Source organism: Dendronephthya gigantea, unplaced genomic scaffold, assembly GCF_004324835.1.
Source record: "Dendronephthya gigantea isolate DGI-Jeju-01 unplaced genomic scaffold, DenGig_1.0 000026F, whole genome shotgun sequence".
In the NCBI taxonomy this organism is placed as follows: domain Eukaryota; kingdom Metazoa; phylum Cnidaria; class Anthozoa; order Malacalcyonacea; family Nephtheidae; genus Dendronephthya; species Dendronephthya gigantea.
In genome coordinates, this window is record NW_021163036.1 from 357,619 (window position 1) to 380,397 (window position 22,779).

The window sequence follows — 22,779 nt, forward strand, 5'->3', positions numbered from 1 at the left end:
GATCTCGCATAGGTATTTTACATGGTCTTCCTAAGATTCATAAGTCCACCATTCCTCTCAGACCGATTTTATCATGTGTTAATCATTATTCGTACCACCTTGCAAAATTTTTCATGCCGCTTCTAACTCCTATCATATCTAGCTCCTTTATTATAAGAGATTCGTTCTCGTTCGTTCAAGAACCCTTGAACTGTGGCATCAACTCCAACAATGTTGCCATGGCTAGTTTAGATGTGGCCTCTTTGTTTACCAACATCCCTGTTCAGGGGCGGATCCAGAGGGTATCGAGCGTAGCACGAGATACGGTCAGATTTTCCCGTAAAATATTTTCTATAAAATATTCCAAAAATATTCCATTTTATCGCATGCTATTTCTGTTTACAAAAAATAATGAAGATTCAAGTAATTACAGCTCTTAACGTATAAACGTAACACGTTTCTACGTCGTTAAATGGAGCTTTACCGAAAAAAGCCGAGAACTTTCCTAAAGCACGAACCGAGGGATTAAATTCAATCGGAAATTGATCGGGAAAATATTCTTTATGCGTCCACGGTGTACTGATACGGTCCGCGGTTCAAATTTTACTAAAAATAGATGTGCGCTTCATGTTCCTGTCAGGTATGAACGATACTAAACATTCTTTCTGTCTTCATCTTAAATATATATCACTCATATAATTGACTATAAAAGTTTGCGTGACTGCGCTGAATGGAAATTTTGTGTGTAAATTGTCTTGAATATATTTTAATTTAATTCATACTGTGGATTTAAATTAAGTCAAGTTTAATTGCTCACAAGAGGCCTTCAGGACTCCCAAAGCATGTCCTTTCTACATCATAAATGTAGATGTAACAAAAATTTATACTCAAAAAAGTCATCGTCGAGATATGTATAATTATGTAAACAAGAGTTCGTCCCTTACCGATGCTGAGAAGTATGAGATCCTTATACCAATGTCTGGAAACCTGAATCCACTGTACACTTTTCCTCTCGTAAACTCCTCAGGGAGACGTTTCCAATACAACTGGCTAACACGTTTCCCATGGTTGGCTTACTCTGCTGCTGCCAACGGTGGGTTTTGTATTAACTGTGTTCTGTTTGGAGGTGAAAGCACGCACAACGCTAGTAAGCTGCAACGGTTGATGCATTTACCTTTTATTCCTTCTACATCTTCGGTAAACAAATTAACGCAGCACGCCAAAAATTCTAAATTCCATGAAACAGCAACCATGCGGGCAACGGAATTTAAACGTATAATGGAAAACAAAGCCAAACCAATCGACGTCCAAATTAGTAACGCCCGTCGAGAGATTATCGAACGAAATAGAGTTCGACTTCGCACCATCATAGATTCCTCACTTGATGCTGGTAAAGCTCGCGAGAAAGTCTCCCTTTTATACCTCACTATAGATGAGCTTCGCACCGAAATCGAGCAAACGCATGATAGCTTTTATCAGATGGCTGTCGATTTGGCTAATTAAAGAAGTGAAAATCGATCCAACGAAGAAGAGGACGGTGAGTCGACAAGCGCATCGTGTTAACGTCCCGGCAGATACAACATCTGATTATTTTAAACGAGCAGTCACTGTCCCTTTTTTAGATCAACTTCTTGGTCAAGTACAGGCGCGGTTCTCTGAAGGAAATTTGGATATTCTGGATATGATGTACGGCATGCCGACCTCAGTCGTTTCGGATCCGAACTGGAAAGAGAATTTCTTGCGGTTTCTGAAAAAGTATGAAGATGATCTACCAGATCCCGATTTTCTTGATTGTGAGTTACGCATGTGGCGACTCAAGTTTTCTAACCAAGAACCCCCTCTTCCATCATCATTTGAGCAGCTTTTGCCTGAAATCGATGCACTTTCTTTTCCAAACATTCTCACGGCGATGCGCATATTTGGGACGATTCCTGTTACGACATGTAGCTGTGAAAGGTCTATTTCAACACTACGGCGACTTAAAACGTTCATGAGAAGCACAATGGGCGAAAAACGATTAACGTCACTAGCAATGCTGAATGTTCACCGGGAAATCAAACTGGATTTGAATAGGGTAATTGATCGTTTTGCGCTGAAACATCCAAGAAGAATGCTGTTGGTTGATCTGCTAAACAGTGATGAAACTGTAGATGATTGAGAATGACGTTTCATGTCGATTACCACATTTAATATAACTATAAGACTTTGCATCGTGGTGCTGTTTCATGGCGAGTACATTTGAACATTTTCCCTTCCTTTTCAAGATTTTAAAGAACAACAATTAATATAAATATAGGACTTTGCATCGTGGTGCTGTTTCATGGAGAGTACATCTGAACATTTTCCCTTCCTTTTCAAGATTTTAAAGAACAGCAATTAATATAAATATAAGACTTTGCATCGTGGTGCTGTTTCATGGCGAGTACATTTGAACATTTTCCCTTCCTTTTCAAGATTTTAAAGAACAGCAATTAATATAAATATAAGACTTTGCATCGTGGTGCTGTTTCATGGCGAGTACATTTGAACATTTTCCCTTCCTTTTCAAGATTTTAAAGAACAACAATTAATATAAATATAGGACTTTGCATCGTGGTGCTGTTTCATGGAGAGTACATCTGAACATTTTCCCTTCCTTTTCAAGATTTTAAAGAACAGCAATTAATATAAATATAAGACTTTGCGTCGTGGTGCTGTTTCATGGCGAGAAGCAGATCCTTAACTCCGGCATTGCTGGTCCCATGCCCGGATGAGAAAGGAGGAGGGTTGGTCATTTTGATGTTCATTTATTAACATTCGACGCCCAGATTGCGGCAAACTGCGCTTTTTGAGGTTCTTTTTCTCAAATTTTCCCGGGGGGGGGCATGCCTCCGGACCCCCCTAGGTGGCTCGCGCCTTCGGCGCTCGGTTTGCACCTTCGGTGCTCAAGGTGTCTATGATATAGTCAATTTTTGCTCTGGATCCGCCCCTGCTGTTGATGAAACAATTACTATAATTTGCAATAACCTTTTTTCCCAGTACCAGTTCTTTCAAGGCCTTGACCATGCTGAATTTAAAAAACTTTTGTCCCTATCTGTTAAGAACTGCCATTTCATATTCAATGGTCGTCTATACCAACAAGTGGATGGCGTGGCAATGGGCAGCCCCTTAGGTCCACTTTTTGCGAACATTTTCATGTCTTTTCATGAGCAAATATGGCTCCAAAACAATCCTTCCTTATTCAAACAAGTACTCTATCGACGCTATGTAGATGATTGCTTCCTTCTCTTCCGATCTCTGGATCACGTACCTCACTTCCTTGATTATCTTTTCTTGATGTTGAGATATTACGCTCTAACGGGAAGTTTACAACTTCGGTGTATCGTAAACCTACGTTTACTGGTCTTTTCACGAATTTCCATAGCTTTATACCACTCAGTTATAAACGCTGCTTAATATCATGTTTATTCCATCGCATTTTCAATCTCTGCTCGAGCTATGAAAACCCTCACGTCCAACTCGAAATTGTTAGGAAGTTATTCCAAGTCAACGGGTTTCCTTCGCATTTATTCGACTGTCGATAATACGTTTGTTCCAAAACCGCCTATCCTAACAGCACCTAAGAAAATCATCTATTTTGTCTTCCTTTTACTGGGTTACACTCTATTCAGATTCGCACTCAAATCAACCGTCTTCATAGCGCCGCTTTTCCGCATTTGAATGTTAGATTTGTTTTTCGTTCCACTAGAAGGCTTTCTTCACTCTTTCCTTTCAAAGATAAAGTCCCTAAGTACCTGAAATCTGGTGTAGTTTATCCATTTAAGTGTCGATGCTGTTTCGATGAGGGACTAAGTACGAACTTAATAATTAACTTTGATTGACATTAATTGATTAATTGCACGAGATGGTATAGGTAATATGAACCAGGGAACACTGAACTGATTTAGGGAGAGATACGAGAGCACGTTTGCGTGAAAAGGACTTTTATTCTGTTTGCTAACCTGTTTAATGTGATTTATGTGTGATTATTTAAAGATTATGTAGAACGCGTAGACCCGGCAAGAAGTAAGTAAAGACATTTATAATATTAACATAGAATGCGACAAAGATAGAATACTAATCTAGTTGTTAATCATTATTTGTTAGATCGAATAATTACATCAATATAAAACCACAAATTATACGATTCCGTGTTCTATGTTCTGACCCGATATTCCACAACATTCGATTTCTGAAGAACAAATTTGCGCGTGGAATTCCTGTATGTTATATTATGAGTGACGAGGCGCTGAAAACGGCAAAGATACAACGGCGAGCGGCGAAAGCTTCGTTGACGAGACTGAGTAAAGCATTGGTGCTCCTACAAGAAAATGACAGACCAGCAGAGGAGGTAAGAGAGTACCTTACTAAAGTGAAGCAGGCATTTGACAATGTAGTCTCGAAACATGAAGAATACGCAAACTTAATAGTCGAAGATAAAGACTTCGAAACCGAAGAACAGTGGCTAGAAAACTGTCAAAATGACTTTCTTAGACTTGACATTAAAACTAAGTGCTATATAAAAAGGGATGCTAGCAAGAACAGCGAGAGTATAGTAGAAGAAAACGAGCAAAATGCGTCAGGAATGTTAGGAATGCCAAACCCAGACAGTCCAAGTAATTCGACCCCTACAAATCATGATACAAACCAGCCAAGTGTAGGTAATGACAGCAGCAATGTGATAGGCACCTCGCAAGCAAATCCTGTCAATACTTCTGAGGAAATACATGTCAACAACTGCCAGAATCGACACAAAACAGTAACACCGTGCAACCCGAAATAACAAATGAAACCGGAACTGTTTCTAATAGCAATACGAAATGTAGTTTCCAAATGGAAAAGCCAAAATTACCGAAGTTTTCGGGTGATGTTCGTGAGTACATGATATTTCGCGCAGATTTCAAACATGCCATTGAATCCCGATATACGAAACGAGATGCTATCACACTGTTAAGAACTTGTTTAAAGGAAAAGCCACTCGAACTAATAAAGGGAATTGGATCGGATTACGATGCTGCATGGGAATACCTGGATTCTATATATGGGGACCCCCGGTTTGTGTCGGATACCATAACACAAGACATAGTAAAATTCAAAGCGCTAAGTGAGGGCGAAGACGCACGGTTCTGTGACCTAGTTCATCTAGTTAGACGGTGTTACAATACGTTGAAGGAAGTGGGAATCCCCTCTGATATGGATAACAGTCACATGCTTTCGATTATTGAGCAAAAAATGTGTTCCAATGACCGTAAAGTGTGGTCACGAGAGCTTGAACGAGAAACAAAACCTGCAACATTGGCCAACTTAATAAACTGGATGACAGTCGAGATGAAATCGCGAATGCGTGCCACGGCCCCAGTACGAAGTAGTTTACCTCATCGTCGAGCAATCGGCTATGCGGGCGGAGAGGTTGATGCCAACAGTAAAACTCGATACAAGTGCTGGCTCTGTAAGAACTCAAGCCACTGGCCAGATCAATGCGAGAAATTTGCGGCAATGAGCGTCGACGAGCGGATAAATACAGCTAAAACCAATCATCTGTGCTTCAGCTGCTTAAAGAAGGCAGGACGAGACCATCGACAAGCGAATTGCACGAGAAGAAAGCAATGTACAGAACTTGTAAACGGAAATCAATGCTCGTCGACTCATCACCCATTGTTACACAAGTCCAACCCGGCAAATATCGGTGTTGCTTCCCTGTCGGACCAAAACGAGTCGATGTTGCCAGTGATCAATGCAAAGCTCAGCGGATGTGGCGGAGTGTATAAGCCCGGAAACGTCTTGTTGGATTCTGGAGCACAAATTAGTCTAATCAGAAGAGAGACTGCGGATAATCTACGTTTGAGTGGACAAGATATAACCGTGAATATTGTGAAAGTTGGAGGTGAAGAGGAAGAGGTTCATACAAAGATATATAAAGTGGGCGTTACTGGAATTGAAGATTCAAAAAAGTATGTGATTCGAGCTATCGGAATCCCCTGCATCAGCAAAGAAATTAAAGGTGTTCGATCAAGCGAGCTAGCAGAGCAGTTCAACTTGGAGAAGAAGAAAGTCAGGCGTGGCAGAGGGCATGTTGATCTTTTAATTGGAATCGACCACGCATACATGCATACCGGCCCGACCAAACAAGTTGAACGTTTGATTGCTCGGAAATCTCCGCTGGGTTGGGTGATTTTTGGATCGCCACCCCAAGACCTGAATAAAGTGACAACCTCTGTTCTCCATGTTAAATATGCCAACCCAGTGGATCTGTCGGATTTTTGGACATCTGAAGCGATGGGTGTACAAGTCGATCCCTGCGTTTGTGATGCAAACAAGTTGAATCAGTTAGATCGAGAAGAGAAGAGAATGATTGAAGAGTCGGCCAGGAAAGTTGAGAACCAATGGATGATTCCATACCCATGGAAAAGGGATCCCAAAGAACTACCGGATAATAAAGAACAAGCCGTTAAACGTCTGGAATCGACAGAACGCAGACTATTGAAGAACCCCAAAGAAGCTGCCACTTACAACCAGAAAATGATCGAGATGGAAGAAATGAACTTTGCTAGTAAGTTAACCAAGAAAGAGATTGAAGACTACAAAGGACCAGTTCACTATGTTTCACACCATGCCGTTCTCAGGCCCGATAGTACAAGCACACCAGTTCGTATAGTCTTCAATTCGTCATCTTCCTATCAAGGTCACGTACTCAACGACTACTGGCGAAAGGGACCCGATCTGTTGAATGATTTATTCGGTGTCATTCTGCGCTTCAGAGAAAATGAGGTCGCTGTAGCTGCTGATATATCGAAAATGTATCAACGAGTGCTCATCCCGTTGGAAGACAGACGCGTACACAGATTCCTGTGGAGAAATTTAGAAACGGACAGACCGCCTGACACTTATGCAATGAATGTATTAACGTTTGGTGACAAGCCTGCACCAGCCATGGCTCAAGTCGCGCTGCAAAAGACAGCCGAGGAAGGAAAGAGTATTAACCCGGAAGCAGCACGTACCATCAAAGTCAACACCTATATGGATGACATTCTTGACTCAGTTAACACGAAAGAAGAAGCCAAGAAACTTACAGGTGATATTGACAGCATCCTTGAGAGGGGCGGATTCAAAGTGAAAGGATGGCAATCGAATACGGATTTAGATGACCGTGACACGGAAGCAAGTGAAATCAAAGTGCCAAAATGTAAACCAGAAGCAAAAGTACTTGGTGTATCGTGGGATAGGTTGAAAGATGTCCTGAAATACAAATTTGAAATCGAGGCTGTGAAATTCTGCACAACCGATCTCACCAAGCGTAAGATTTTAAGTCAGGTTGCTAGAATTTACGATCCCATCGGTTTTGCCTCGCCCTTCCTCGTTAGAGCAAAGATCAGCCTCCAAGAATTATGGGAAGAAGGAGTAGACTGGGATGACGAGCTGCCTCCAAGCATTCAAGAGAAATGGTCATCGTACTTCAAAGAGATGGAGCAGCTGAATGACGTATCGTTTGAGAGATGTATTTGTCCAGGGAAAGTGGTCGAGCCGCCAACGTTATGTGTATTTGCCGATGCATCGCGAGGTGCATTTGGGACATGTGCATATCTGAGAAGTGAAAATTCCACAGGAGATATCAAAGTTAGATTTGTTGCGGCCAAATCACGAGTTGCCCCGTTAAAAGAGTTAACTATCCCACGTTTAGAGCTCCAAGCAGCTGTGTTGGCAAGCAGGTTGTGCAAAGCGATCGAGCGAGAAATTCGGATCGAGCTCCAAGAAAGTATTTTATTTACAGATAGCGCAATCGTCTTGGCCTGGATTAAAAATAATGGAAAGCGTCTAAAACCATTTGTAGCAAGTCGAGTTGGAGAAATTCGAAGCAACGTCAAACCGGCCCAATGGAAGCACATCCCAACTGAACAGAACGCTGCCGATGATGTATCCCGTGGATTATCTGTTCCTGATTTGTCGGGACGTTGGTTGAACGGTCCGGAATTCCTGCGTCGACCAAAGGAAGAATGGCCGAACGAAGGCAAACAACCTGATCCCACTGAAGTAGAGCGCGAGTGCATAAAGAGGAAAGCCGTTAATGTGGTAACAAATGAAGTGGCCCAGATAGGAAAGGTAATCGAGTGTAAAGATTATTCGAATTGGACGAGACTCGTTCGTGTCACAGCCTGGGTACTGAAATTCAAGAATGCGTTCCTGGCGAAGATAGGACGACCTAGCAAGGAGGATTCGGTAAATGAAGAGGCACTAAACCCGAAAGATCTCGAGAGAAGTCAAACCGTCTGGATTAAGGAAGCTCAGAAGTGTCTAAAGAATCGCCTGAAAAGAAATGATTTCCGAACACTTTCTCCCTTTGAAGATGAAGAAGGTGTAATCAGAGTAGGTGGTCGCATCGACAATGCACTAGTTTCATACGAGACACGACACCCGGCGTTGCTCCCTTATGACCATACAGTTTCACGATTGATAACCGAAAGGGCTCACCGAATGGGACACTCCGGTGTTGCGACCACATCTGCAAAGACAAGAAGACGATACTGGATACTCAAAGTACACGACCTGGCGAAGACAATCAAGTCTAATTGCGTCGTTTGTAAAGAAGCAAACCCACAAGTTGAAAATCAGTTGATGGCAGATCTACCACCGTTTCGCGTAGCACCTCATTCTCCTCCATTCCACTACGTGTCCTGTGATTACTTCGGTCCGTTAACAGTCAAAGTTAGTCGTAACAAGACAACAAAGCATTATGGCGTTATCTTTACGTGCCTAAATACGAGAGCGGTGCACTTGGAGATCGCGACTGATTGTTCTGCCATGGAGTTCATTCAAACACTTCGACGATTCTTTTCTATCCGAGGATATCCTGCAATGATCCTCAGCGATAATGGTACGCAGTTTGTCGGAGCGTTGACCGACCTAAAGAATATGATTCAAGGAGCTGACAAGAAATTATTAAAAGAGTATTGTGTTGATAAAGGTGTACAGTGGAAATTTATCACCCCGGCAGCACCCCACCAAAATGGAACGGCGGAAGCGTTAGTGAAAAGTTGTAAATTGGCACTTAAGAAAGCTATCGGTGAACATGTATTAACCCCGTTCGAACTGTACACATGCTTACTCGAAGTAGCGAATTTGGTAAATCAGCGACCCATCGGAAGACCACCGAACGATCCAGACGACGGCGTTTATCTGTGCCCGAATGATATGTTGCTTGGAAGAGCGTCCCCTGAGGTTCCGCAAGGCCCTTTCCAAGAAACGAAGAATCCGAGAAAGAGAGTGGAATTCATCCAAAGAATCGTAGATTCGTTTTGGAGACGCTGGACAAGAGACGTGTTCCCACTGTTGGTCCCAAGAAAGAAAAACGGAACGTACGAATCGACGATATTGTAATGATGCAAGATGGAGCAGCAGTACGAGGAAAATGGAAAATTGGACGCGTGATTGAAGTATTTCCAGGAAAGGACAAGAAGGTGAGAAACGTGAAGGTAAGAACAGCGACAGGAGTGTATTCGAGACCGGTGCAAAAGATCGCAGTTATCCATCCAGCAGAAGGAGACGAAGAATGAGGACAAAGCATTCTCCTTTGGCGGGGCTGGAGGATGTTTCGATGAGGGACTAAGTACGAACTTAATAATTAACTTTGATTGACATTAATTGATTAATTGCACGAGATGGTATAGGTAATATGAACCAGGGAACACTGAACTGATTTAGGGAGAGATACGAGAGCACGTTTGCGTGAAAAGGACTTTTATTCTGTTTGCTAACCTGTTTAATGTGATTTATGTGTGATTATTTAAAGATTATGTAGAACGCGTAGACCCGGCAAGAAGTAAGTAAAGACATTTATAATATTAACATAGAATGCGACAAAGATAGAATGATTTAAACCCAATGTAACCTAAACTTATATTTACTAATCTAGTTGTTAATCATTATTTGTTAGATCGAATAATTACATCAATATAAAACCACAAATTATACGATTCCGTGTTCTACGTTCTGACCCGATATTCCAGATGCTGTTCCGCGTCGTACGTGGGTGAAACCACGCGTCATCTACATACCAGAATATCAGAGCACTTGGGAATATCATCTATCACTGGTAAACAGACCTCAAGCCCTGTTATGTCCAGTATACATTCGCACTTAAAGGCTTGCGGACACTCGGCTAGCTTTGACGAATTTAGAATCCTCTCTTCCTCATCTGACTCTTATGAGCTAATGATACATGAGAGTTTCCCCATCACCAAACGTAAGCCTTCTCTTAATGTTCAAGGCAATTTATTTTAGTCCTTACTTCGTATTGTCTAATTGTCGTCGTGACGTCTCTGTCCCCTGTCCTCTCATGTACTGTTTGTCCTCACTTTGGTCACTTTTTCGTTGTTATCACCTTTTGTAAATTGATACCTTGTAAGTATTTTACTGGTCTACATATTCAAATTGTCATGTAATGTGTCATTTAGTTTGAAGATGTCTTAAGTTAAGACGAAACGTTACTACCAAATATATTCTTATTATTCTCAAATGGTTTAATTGTCTTTTATGGCTTTACTGAAAGCACTATGTTGGGTTTTAATATTTATATTTCGAATAAGGAAAAAGCAGTTTTTCATTGTCTGAATATTTTTAAAAAGACTATTCCAGATTAAATCATATACTGTAACATACATGTTATGTAACAGATTCAAATGTGATTGTGTACCCCAGGTTGTGAATATCAGTGCTGTTTGAAACTGATTTGTTTATGAGTTATGTCATAAATTGACAGAAATAACACTAAGCCTAAAGCTCTATAGTATTATATAACGCTTAGTAAGCGTATTTTTGGGGTTGACACACGGAACCGAATGTAACCAATCACAGATGCTACAGCCCCCCAGTATGATCATATTTTGGGAAGTGGGTTGCTTCAAATTACACTTCGTGGCTGTGCCAAGCTCGAGAAACCTGATGTGTCGTCGTTGTGAGATATTTTAACATTTCACAGTGAAAGTCGCAAGGTATGTTCTTTACCGTAAGGAATATGAAATTTTATACAAGATTCTTTGTATCAATACTACATCGCTAGATTTCTAGTTTCCTCTCCTGCTACCAAACTGCATTTATACATATATATATTCCGCTTGGACTTGTAATATGAGAAATGTATATCGCCCGACTGTCACGACAATTTAAACAACAAACAATTCGTTTTCTCGAGCGTAATATAAACCCGCAAATCTGATCGAATTCAATATTGGATTTTCGCCATGGAAGTTGTCAAAATTATCATTGATGTCGAAATGTTAGTGAGAAGCGTAGGTAGAAAAGCCTGGCTTGCGTGGTTGTGTTAGTGATAGTCTGCACAGCTCAGGATTCGACGATTATATCGGACTCAGAGCGCTATCAATCGAGTGTTATTGCAAAGTTTCATCGATTCTGATCCAATACCTTATAGAATAGGATCTGATTCAATATCTTATAGAATAGGATCTGATTCAATACCTTATTACCATTACGCCACTGTCAAGACAGTGAATGTTGTGGAGACTGTAGATTTTGTGTGGGCGGTGTGGCTTCATGAAAACAAAAATGTGTTGAAGTAATTCATGATGGCGCACGTTATGCAGCAAAACAGATTAGTGGGTTGAAGATGCATTAAATCCAGCCTCGTACCCAGGCACTTTATTGGAAAACATAAAGGCTACATTCAGTGTAATATAGAGATCTGTGGCTAAGGTGTGCGAGCGCGCAACGGTGCTTGGGGAGGTACGACGGGAAAACCTCCCCAAACACCCATGCGCGCTCGCACATCTTAGGCACAGATCTTTATATTAATTAACGCTGAATGCAGCCTTTATGTTTATCATTATTTTATTATTATTAAATTATTTACCCAAAGTACTAGGTATTTCACAATGGTTTAAGAAAAAAAAAATATTTGCAAGAGTGAAAAGTGATCTTCCAGTAGGCCGTGCATTTACGTCTATAGATAAAAAATAGGATTAAGTTATATACAAGAATTAAATAATAGAACATAGTAGGAAATGAAAATTACAATTATCACACTAAGACATATTACGAATTATTAAGTTGATTATTACAATTACACATATTACTTTTTTGATTGGATGTTAAATTGTTCCAAGCCACTGCACCTCTGTACGAAAAAGATTTTTTACCAAAATTTGTATTTGGCTTAGGTGGTAAAAGATTATGCTCAGCCTGTCTAGTTTGATAGTCATGCACCGCGTTTGTTTTCGTAAAAAGGTCAATGAGATAGTCAGGAACTAAGCTATTTTTTACCTGATACATTGTAGTGCATAATTGGTTATAAATTTGGTATTTTAAGTTCATTAAAGTATGTCTACAGACCTATAGTCATAACCACGCTTTGTAATGATACGGACTGCCCTGTTTTGTAAGCGTTGCAGTTTATTTTGCAACGTAATTCCAAGGCATCCCCATATTTGTGAGCAATAGTCAAAGTGTGGTTGGAGTCTGAGAACTCTCGAAGTCGTCTCAGAACATAAAAACTCCTGTTCACTTTCTTCGTAATGAGTTCTACTTGAGAATGCCAAGTCAGAGTCTGATCGAGCATCAGACCCAGTGATTTAGTGGTCGCTTAATAGGGGTGTTTTAATTTGTTGGCTGACATCCAGTCTGAAATATTGGCCAGGTCAGTGTTTAGGCTTTCTGTAATTGATTTTATGTCTCCAGCTACCTGCATGCAGTTCCTATTTGAGTCATCATCGGCAAACATATCGCACTGGATACGAGGCTGCATTGAATCTACGATGCGGACGTGACATGAAAACAGCCGCTAGTTTCAGAAACCCAGTTTTGATTTGTTTTACTTACGGCTTTGACCTTCCCTACCAAAAAAAGTCTATAATTTTTATTCCTGTTTTGAAACTGTATAATTCACTCCGCGCGCGTTCTGAATTTCGTATATCTTATTCCTTGTAAACGACACAACAACTTCCTTTGGGCCTCGAAAAAGTGAAAGAGGGTAAAAATAAACGGCTGCATATAAAACATCGCAAGTAAATCGTGCATGTATACTGTATGAGCAACAGGATGTCTGTCCCGAAATATAATCCTACCATAATTAGTTCGGTATTTACCCAGGAACGCGAAACGATGCCACGGCAGCAGATTTTCGTGAAAGCGCACTTCTGTAGTGACGCATACCAGAGAATTTTTGCAAAAAATCGTTTATTGAATTTCGTTTTATCGTCTTTTCTCTTTCCGAGATGACTTCGAGCTTGGGAATTTTTCACCACACGATTGTGCTATTCTTAAAGCTCGATGGTTTGCACTTCACGATTTAAATTTATTTCTGAGGGTTGGAATTTTTGCATGAAATACTGCAACTGTATCGTTCTGCTTTTTATATCCACTATAAAGTGGCTTCAAGCCTATAGTTTTTATAATCGATAGTTTTATTTCTTCTTAAGGCTGTTTCACAACCGTTAAAGAATAGATGTTCTCTTCTCACGTATAAGTTCATCAAAAAAAAATTATGACCAACAATAATTATCGTGAACCAAACACAAAAAAAAGAGGACGACCTGCAAACAAACTTTCTGTCAGGTTATTTCTGCTTGATCCAGACACCGTGATCACTAAAGTCACAAAAGACACTTGTTCAAAGTCTGGGATAGAAGCCTTGATGCAAAGAGGATATGGACCACCTTCAAAAGGTGCAGGATATTATGTTATTCATTGGATTCCTACAGAATATTACATAAAGACTGTTTTTTTAATTGAGATTCAAGATTTGATTTAGCAATATTATTAGAATTGTTCGTGACTTCGCGTATCTTGAATATTTTGTATCTTGACTTATTTTGAGTATATGTATATGTTTTAAAGCGATTGGAAACTTTTAGGCGTGAACTATACATGTATAGACAACCTGGTTCATTCTAATCAATTGATCTATACCTTGATCTCGTTTTGAATATAGAACATTGTGTAAAAGATGACAAGGTGGAATTTACGCTGGACTTGACAAATGAACAGTTCAAACAGAAATTGATTCAAATTTATCCCAAATTGGAAAATGCCTTTTTTGTGTTCATGAAAGCGAACAAAACCAACACATTGGAAGAACTGAATCCAGGATTGTGCTGTTTCAGATGCTACACTCCAGAAAATGTTTACAACAGTGAACGTGGACAAGGAAGGCTTTATATGAGAATTATTGCTGAGAACGAGGTATTACTGTTGACTATTTGTTTTACATACAGTAATTAAGTTTGAAAATACAAAGGAATTCGAAATTCAAATATCTCAACTTCTCAGTTTTGTATCTTTCAGTTGATATGGAATATACTATTCACGTTAAACTGTCGCTGGTGATCATGCTAGAAACATTGCGTGTTACATAAAAAACAACTTTAAACGCTTGATGTGATAAATGGGAGGATATAGTTGATAGTTGATATCTGGTTTCGGCCTTGTATCAACACATTCAAAAATTCTAAATTTTTCATGTTTTAGATATCTCCTTGTACGCATGGAATACCTCGCACAAAAAAACTGCGTGGTATGGTTGGTGGTGGCCAGCAATTTTTTGTACCAATCTTACCAAAACCTGCATCAACCCTCACCACAGGTGACGTCGTTACCTCAGCTGTTACGCCAAACAATGGTCTAACCGAATCAAGCCAATCTGGCAGCACATCAACACAAAGCCAATTATCTTCGTCCACCATTACTTCAATAACGCCACTTGCTGACGGTTCGGTTGATTTTACAACGCATGGTCCACCATTATCTGTTGTTTCTCCCACAACACCTGGTCTTCCAAGTTCCCAAACTCTTTTATCAACATCAAATATCTCACAGCCCGTCAACAGTGACCAGTTAACTCGAAGGCCAATATCCATGTCGATTGTTCCGCAGGTTGGTCTTGCACCTACACCGCAAAATCAAGGTGGCATTCTGGTGCAGAGGCCGTTACAAACACCACTTACAGTTTCTTCCGTCACATTAACACCATTCCTGCAAAATTCTGTTAATATTGCATCACAAAGCCAATTTTTATCGCCGTCTGTTATTTCCGGGCCAAGTCAGCCAGCTCAAGATTCTAATGTTTTAGCCCAAAGGCAGTTACCAATATCAACTGCTTTCATTACTGGAAATACGGCAATACCAGCAATTCAAAATCCTGGTAATTTTGTAAATCCGGGCCAGTTAGAAACACTTGGTTCTGGGTCAATGACACCGCAAGGGCAGTTTTCAAGATCAACTGGAGTTCATAAAGTAAATTTTTTGCAAGCTATGCCAGGCACAAATTCTTTTAACCAAACCGTTCTTGAGCAAGATCTCTATTCACCATGGAGAACGCCTGGGGAAGCAATGCTCCTTGCTTCACAGAATCCTGTCTTAACTTCGTCTGCTCTCCCTCCACTCATATCATTGGAATCTCGCGATTTAGATATATTGGTGGATGCAGCGATGCAGCAAGAACAAAATGCGAAATCCCCATTCAGTAGTGTTAATAGTTCAAACGTGCAGGTATGAATATTTTTATATCATCATATAGCTGAGTTATACGTAATGATGATGCTTTTTAAATAGACTTGGAACGAATAAGTCAAGGTTCGTCTCGCGTTTTTTCCACGTATGTACACGCGCGTAAAGGTTAAAACCTTCTAATTAAGATGTTGTATAATTAATTTTATACCAAAAAAAAACATGCCAACTCTATACATCTATTCAATCGTTGATATCATAACTATCATTCAATTCATTTAAATTTTTTACGTCCGTGTACGCGACAGTGGAAAGCAGACCTAAAATTAAAGTAATTAAAGTAATTATTATTAAAACGGTATTATTAAAAAACGCTATTATTAAGAAACATTTAATGTGCGTCAACGCATTATTAAAACGGTACATTGGCATGATATCTCCTAGCATGGTTTAGTACTTGATACTGTTCCTTATACCTGTACATTTATTACCATTCTTTTCAGGGACACGTCAACCAACCAGAAGCAAACGAATGTGAGTCAACCTTACTTTCAGAGATATTTTTGCACAAACTGTCAAAATATCTAAATATTCCTCATACAAACACGTTTTGTTTATAGTACGAATTCAGAAGTTTCTTGAAAATGTTGAATCAACTAAGAAACTCACGATATCGTTGGCAGTTCTGGATGATGATCTCCTCTTGAAGAGATTGAAAGAATCCACACTTGAAATTCACACGATAGAAATTCACTCCAGGTGTGAGGTATACAAAGTTCTGAGTGTTTATTCTTTGCCCTCTTGTCTAAAGATCCTTCGTATTATTAATAATACCTTAGATGACGAGGATATTTTTGCGCTAGTCAGATGCTTTCGTAGCGAGAATAATTTACAGGAATTAGATTTATCTCGTACCAAATTTGAGGAGAATAATTTCTATAGTTTTATTAACGTACTTATCAAATGTAATGATTTAACAAGTTTGATTTTAACTGATAATTTCTTAACTAAACATGAAAATTCCAGTCTGATGGAATCATTAAAATGCATGACAAGTCTTAAAAATTTAAACTTATCTAAAAATAACCTAAGCGTATTCGAGATACACGGACAGTTTGATAACATTATTTCTTTAGATTTATCGCACAGCGCACTCCAGGGAAACACATGCATCATTGAGATCTGTAAGCTGCAATCACTCGAAGAAATAAACCTCTCTGACAACCACATTAGATTTTTTCCTTTGCCTAATTTCAACACACAACTCAACAAGCTGCCAATTAACATGAAAACAATATCGTTATCTTTCAATTACATGACACCCGATGACATCCGGCAATTTTGTTTTTTAATTAAGTCAAATCTGACGAAACTTAACTTAGATTCCAATCACATTGGCAACTCATTTTGGTTCTTGTGTGCATTAGGTCCAAGAATTAAGCATTTGAAGGTGTTAAGTTTAGCTAATACTGATGTATGTGTTGGTGTGGATGGTTTGGCGTTCCTACTTTCTTTGGTGCAAGAACTAGAAGAACTCAATTTATCGTCCAATAATCTTGTGTTGGACGATTTTCGTCAACTCCAATCACCATTATCAAACTTAACGCAGTTAAAAAAGTTGAATTTAAGCAACAATCCTGAAGGAGCTTCAGATCTTTTGCAAGAGATCTTGTCTTCGTTCAAAAATCTCCAGGAATTAAGGCTAAGTAACACACATATGTATGGTTCAGATTTCTGGAAAATCTCAAACTCACTCGCATCCTTAAGATATCTTAAATATCTTGATTTAAGCATGAATGCTATTGATTCAGATGGGGCAAGAACACTTGCGAACTTGTTGAAGAGATTTCTCTTGTTGGAAGGGTTAGACCTGAGTCGATCGTCCATGACGGGAAGTGATACAAATGTGTTGTTGAAAAGTTTTGCTTCGCTAAAAGAGTTGAGATACTTGAATTTGTCTGGCAATCAGGTTGATGCAAATGCCTTTGATAACTCTCTGTTAATTCCTCCGTCGTTGGAAGAGCTTATTATTAGTAATGTAATTCATAGCGAAAAGCTCTTTGTTAAAATGTCATCACTTAAGAATCTGAGAAAACTTCACCTTATTGACATGAGATTAAGAGCGTGTGATGTCGAGGCACTAGCCGCATTGTTGTCGTCTTTTTCGATGTTGGAAGAGATATCTTTAGCTCGCACAGTTGCAGACTGGAACATTGAAAAAATCTTTAGTGCTATAAAGAGTTTACCCAATGTTAGAATTATTGACCTCAGTGGCATAAAATTACCTGATGTAGATGCATTAGTTGACATGCATTCATCTCTTTTGTCCTTGGAAGAGCTAGTTTTGGTTGGAATGTGTATTAATGACAACATCGACCAAAAAAAATTGATTGACGCCTTAATTTGGTTGAAATCCTCAAGAATTCTCAATCTTCATTGGACTAAAAAATTCGGAAAACGGAAAACACAACCTTGGCCACGTATTTGTTTTGAAGATGTTGAAGATACAAAACAACTGTGTTCTGGGTTGAGGAAAATTAGATATTTAAAGGAACTTAGTTTAAAAGTTAAGGAAAACCCAGAGCATTTAAACGATTTAGGTAAAGTGTTACCATCACTACCGTTGCTAGAAAAGTTTGTGTTGGAATATAAATTTAGTGAAATATGTCTTAATCACGGGATCGAAAAATTGTTTCTAGCATTAGGGAGATTGATATATTTGCGAGATCTCGAGCTTCATTTTAATGCTTGCCATTGCGAAAATGCTAGAAGTATTTTGAATGCTTTAGCTCAGGCGTTATCAACACTGCAGTTATTGGAAAAACTAGTGTTTGATCTCAGGTGTTACGAGGATGAGTTTCGTTGTAGTACAAGTGAAATACTGTTCATAACCGCGTTAAAAAAGTTGAAAAGTTTAAGGGAACTTAGATTAACTGGTATTAATGGAAAAGCCATAGATGAGCTCTTAACGTCACTGCCGTTGTTGGAGCGTTTATTTCTCAAGTTTAGTCATAGTGAAGATGAAGAACAAATTATTCATTCTTTAGTAAAATTAAAATTTTTAAAACATCTTTTTATGTATTACGGTTATTTTCGCCAGGCCACCAGAGACGTTTTAGTTGAGGTCTTACCGTCACTGAGGTTGTTGGAGACGCTAGTCTTCGATCCGGAAGAAATCGAAGAGACATTGTCACTCTCACTGGGGGATTTTAAATATTTAAGGAAACTTCATTTAAACAATTATAGTGTAAATGAAGAAACTTTATATAATAGCTCGCGATCATTCTACTTGTTGGAAAAGCTAGAAATATATTTGTGTTATATATCAAGTGTAGCGGTGCAACAGCAGCAAATTCAATATTTAGGAAAATTAAGACATTTAAAAGAGTTGACTCTACATTACATAAAAGGTTTTGTTAATTGCTTATCGTCACTGCAGTTATTAGAGAAGATTAAGTTGAGAATTGAGTTTCTTGATGACAGTGCAGAGCAGCTGTTTCCAACATTAGTTAAATTGAGATCCCTAAGGAAACTTTCTTTAGGCTACGATTATTTTCCTGGTGCTACCCAACCAATTGTGATAGACGCTCTAGCTGAGGGGTTGACAGCAATGAAATTTTTGGAAAAGCTGTCGTTGAAAAACTTTAAAACCTTTACCGAAGTCAAAGAAGAGCAACAATTAATCACTGCAATAGGATCGTTGATTTTTTTGAAAAAACTTGATTTACGTGGTTCTTCAATTACCCAGGCCGGTGCAGAAAGTTTAACTGTTGTGCTGCCAAATTTATACAACTTAAGACGTTTTACGCTACCACGTTTTGCATGCGAAGATCTTACGCAACGTGAAAAACTCAAGGAAGCACTACGGCGCGTAGTTCCTTGGTTTATTATCAGGTGAGACTAGACACGTGCAAAAATTTGTGGGAGGCTTTTTGCTATTTCATTCCACTATGGCGCAGTCATTCAGATAGTGATAAAGGTTCTGAAACATCTATCTCAAGCACCATTTAGTAGAAACGCCTAAATAACTCGTGAAAAATGAAACCCTGACAATAAATGACAATATTTTCAAACACTGCAACACTTACCAGTAATAATCAATTGTTGTTGACTTTTTCGTTGTCTCAAACACTAGTTAAGAATTCAACAGAAGTCGAGTGACAATATTGTAATCTGCAGTCGTTGACTGAGAAACGTTTCACGCAGAACACGCACGCATTTATACATTGCATTTATATAACGGTAAAGTGTTTTGTATCCTGTAGAAAGTTTTATTTCTTTCAACTGTTCATTGAAAGAACACTTCCGAATTTGTATTTCTGGCTATTTTAAAACTTGATTGCATGAACAGCAATCAGTTGTATGAAAACAGTTTCATTAGCTTGACGCAGCAATGGAAATTTGTTTCATATTTCAACGTAAATCATTACAAACCATTTTCTTTAAAATATATTAAATATTAAAAACAGTAATTGCAAATAACATTGTATCTGAGTTCTGAGGTTAGAAACCTTTCAAATAAGAGCTTTTAATGTCATTTAGAGTCACTGCTGAATTTTTAACAAAATACTGAGTGATTTATTTAACTTGTATCATAACTTCCTATGGTAATGACATAATAATAACAATTATGCAGTTAAGATGATAACTGATAGTGGAGCACAGGAAATACAGAAGTTAAAATGCTAATTAAGACGAGTTAAAAGTTCGGATTGTTTGTATAATGATCATAAAATGCAATATAAGATATGAAATACGATTGCTAACAACGACCGTGCATGGCTACGACCTTTTTCACTGTACTGCATGGAAAATATGAAGAACCGAGCAAGGTTTCATAGTTTCGTGTTTGATATTTTTCAGTACAGCTTGTGCGGTCGATGTTAGTAGCTACGTTTTTATTATATGACATGATTTGTTTCAACGAATATTGTCAATGGCCTTCGTGTTGTCGTAAGTGGAAATGAATTATTGAAGCGTAATTTGAAATTCAAAATTGCTACCTGAATAACGATGCTATTGGTCAGGAGTTTCCAAAGAATATTTTAGAACTATAATATCCACCAATGAAATCATCTTTATGATATTTTAGAATCTTAATATATTCCTAAAAGTGAGCTGTTGTAATTTATTTTCACTTACACTAAATCCGCCCTGCGTCGCTCTGAACTGCGTGAAAATGATAAAGTAGTTTCACATTCTTCATTTTCAATTTCCGAATTATGAAATTCGCATTCAGAATGCCCCTCGTCCTTAATTTCTTTTACAATCTTACTTTTTGTGCAACAAATGCTTGAATTTTAACGTTTTTGTGATTGTAAGGCTCGAAAGGCAATAAAAATTAAGCCCCTGTGGGCTTTGTGAAATAATTCCGGTATTTCAGTGCGCCATTCAACTCATGTTTGTCGTATAATAAAGAAAGTGTTAACTATTAATAACTCGTTATCGTAATTTAATAGTTGACTTTCTACAAATATTCACCGCAACCTTAGTTAGACAAGAGGGATCTTTTACTGAAGTTAATATACGAATGTGGGACGACAGTCATAAACTAAAAAAATAATTTAGTTATTGTGAAAAATGGTGGTCGTGTTCTTAGAAAAATCGTGCAGTTTCAAATATTCATTTCTTCATTAAAATTCGACGGAATGTCGTTGTAATAAAAACTTGCTGAATAATGTCGTCCTGCGTTCGGTAGAAAAGTTTGATCATTCCTGATATTAGAGAGCTTATATTTCATAGAAACTGTGACGTAACAGACTATAAGATACACTTCGTACATTGTTGGTGCTGTTTGTCAGTAATTATATCTTATACCTTCCTCAATTCCTTCATCTATCCTATCGTAGGCTACACCAATGGCGACACTAGTTTCTTCTGTTTGTAAAAACAACTCGAAATATACATATTCTTAACAAACATAGAATATTTTGAAAGTGAGAAAAAGTACATTTCAGGATTTTGAATCATTTACACCCTATGTACAGTACTGTCCAGAAATAACCTGACGAAAACCGCGGTTAACCTAGGTCAACCCTCGGACTGATCACGGTTGAACCGAGGTCGAACCGCGATGAGACGGAGGTTAAACCTCGGCCTTACTCGGTCTGACAGACATTTCTTCAGATCTTTTCTATTTGGTTATTGTGTTGTCGTTCTCAGCTGTTCATAACATTTCGTTCGGAAGCGAACGGCCACTGCGAAGGTATTTTTTCCCTTGCGGTCGTCTGGGGTTTTATCGGCCGACCGCAACCGAACCGCTACCGCAGTGTTAGGTTATTTCTGGACAGTACTGTAATTGATATCATGAAAATATTTCAGAGTTTCCACGTTTTTTACTAACATCATTTCCAAGATTCCCAAAATATTTCCAAAACATAGTATTTCAAAAAAAATTCAAACCTTTCTTTGTAAAACTTTCAAATTTACTTGTCAATTGCAACGGCTATCGACCTCTTTCCAATGTCGTTTAAAGTCGTCATTGCGTTCAAAACATTCAGGTCGGTATAATAAGTTTTTACAAATTTTTGACATGTATAGCCATTATTTTATAATATTATAAGCTAACGTTTGGATAATCCAAAATTGTTGTGTTATAAACATAAATTGATGTGTATTAAGTTAGACGTACGAGTCGTTGACATTGATTTCAGCAAAATCAATATATAGTTCATTATTATGCATGTAGAGTTAAAATGTTAAGTTGGAAATACTTTTACCATGGTCATATATATCAATAGATGTGCAAACGACGTGTAATTGCTCTTTCCTGACCATCATTTCCTATGTAAAGTATTTTACTTTATTATATTTTTAGTAGAAAATTAATTGTGTACATCGTGAACGGCAGAGGTGGGGACAAAGGTGCACGATGTTTCAATTTTCGTTAGTGAGACGTGTCCATGCACATTTGAAGATGGGATCGAAGCACTGAACGTTGAACTAAGCCTGCCGAGCATATTCGGAGCACAAATTAGGCACTTAAGAAAATTTATATCAAGCCACTTCTGAGACACATGAGAAGTGTCTCAAAATAAAAACCTTTCACGTCCTGAGAACTTGCAGTTCTCAAATGCAGTTCTCAACTGCTAAGCTTGACTCTGGTGCTACCATCACACTTTGCAAGAGTTCCTTAATATTCCAAATCGCCCTTGTGAACTGGTCTTAATTAAAAAACCTTTCTTCAAAAGCACAAGGGTGGATTTCCCCTTGCAAAAAGAGTTCGCTAGCGAAATATTTGCATATTTTCTTTTGAATTTTAACAGAATAAATAAATTAGTTCAGCTTGACTGTTCTCATTTCAAAAGAAAACATGCAACATAGCAAGCACAT

The 22,779-nt window shown here is 38.5% G+C and overlaps 1 protein-coding gene across 1 annotated transcript in view; it reads left to right on the forward strand.

Annotated features, from left to right (window-relative positions):
• The window catches only part of LOC114523090 (protein NLRC5-like), an 81,846-nt gene that overhangs the window by 35,970 nt on the left and 23,097 nt on the right, over positions 1–22,779 (forward strand). The window contains exons 3-4 of the mRNA XM_028543922.1: positions 13,934–14,184; positions 14,470–15,077. Coding sequence (XP_028399723.1) covers positions 13,934–14,184; positions 14,470–15,077 — 859 coding nt within the window. The remainder of the gene's footprint in view (positions 1–13,933; positions 14,185–14,469; positions 15,078–22,779) is intronic.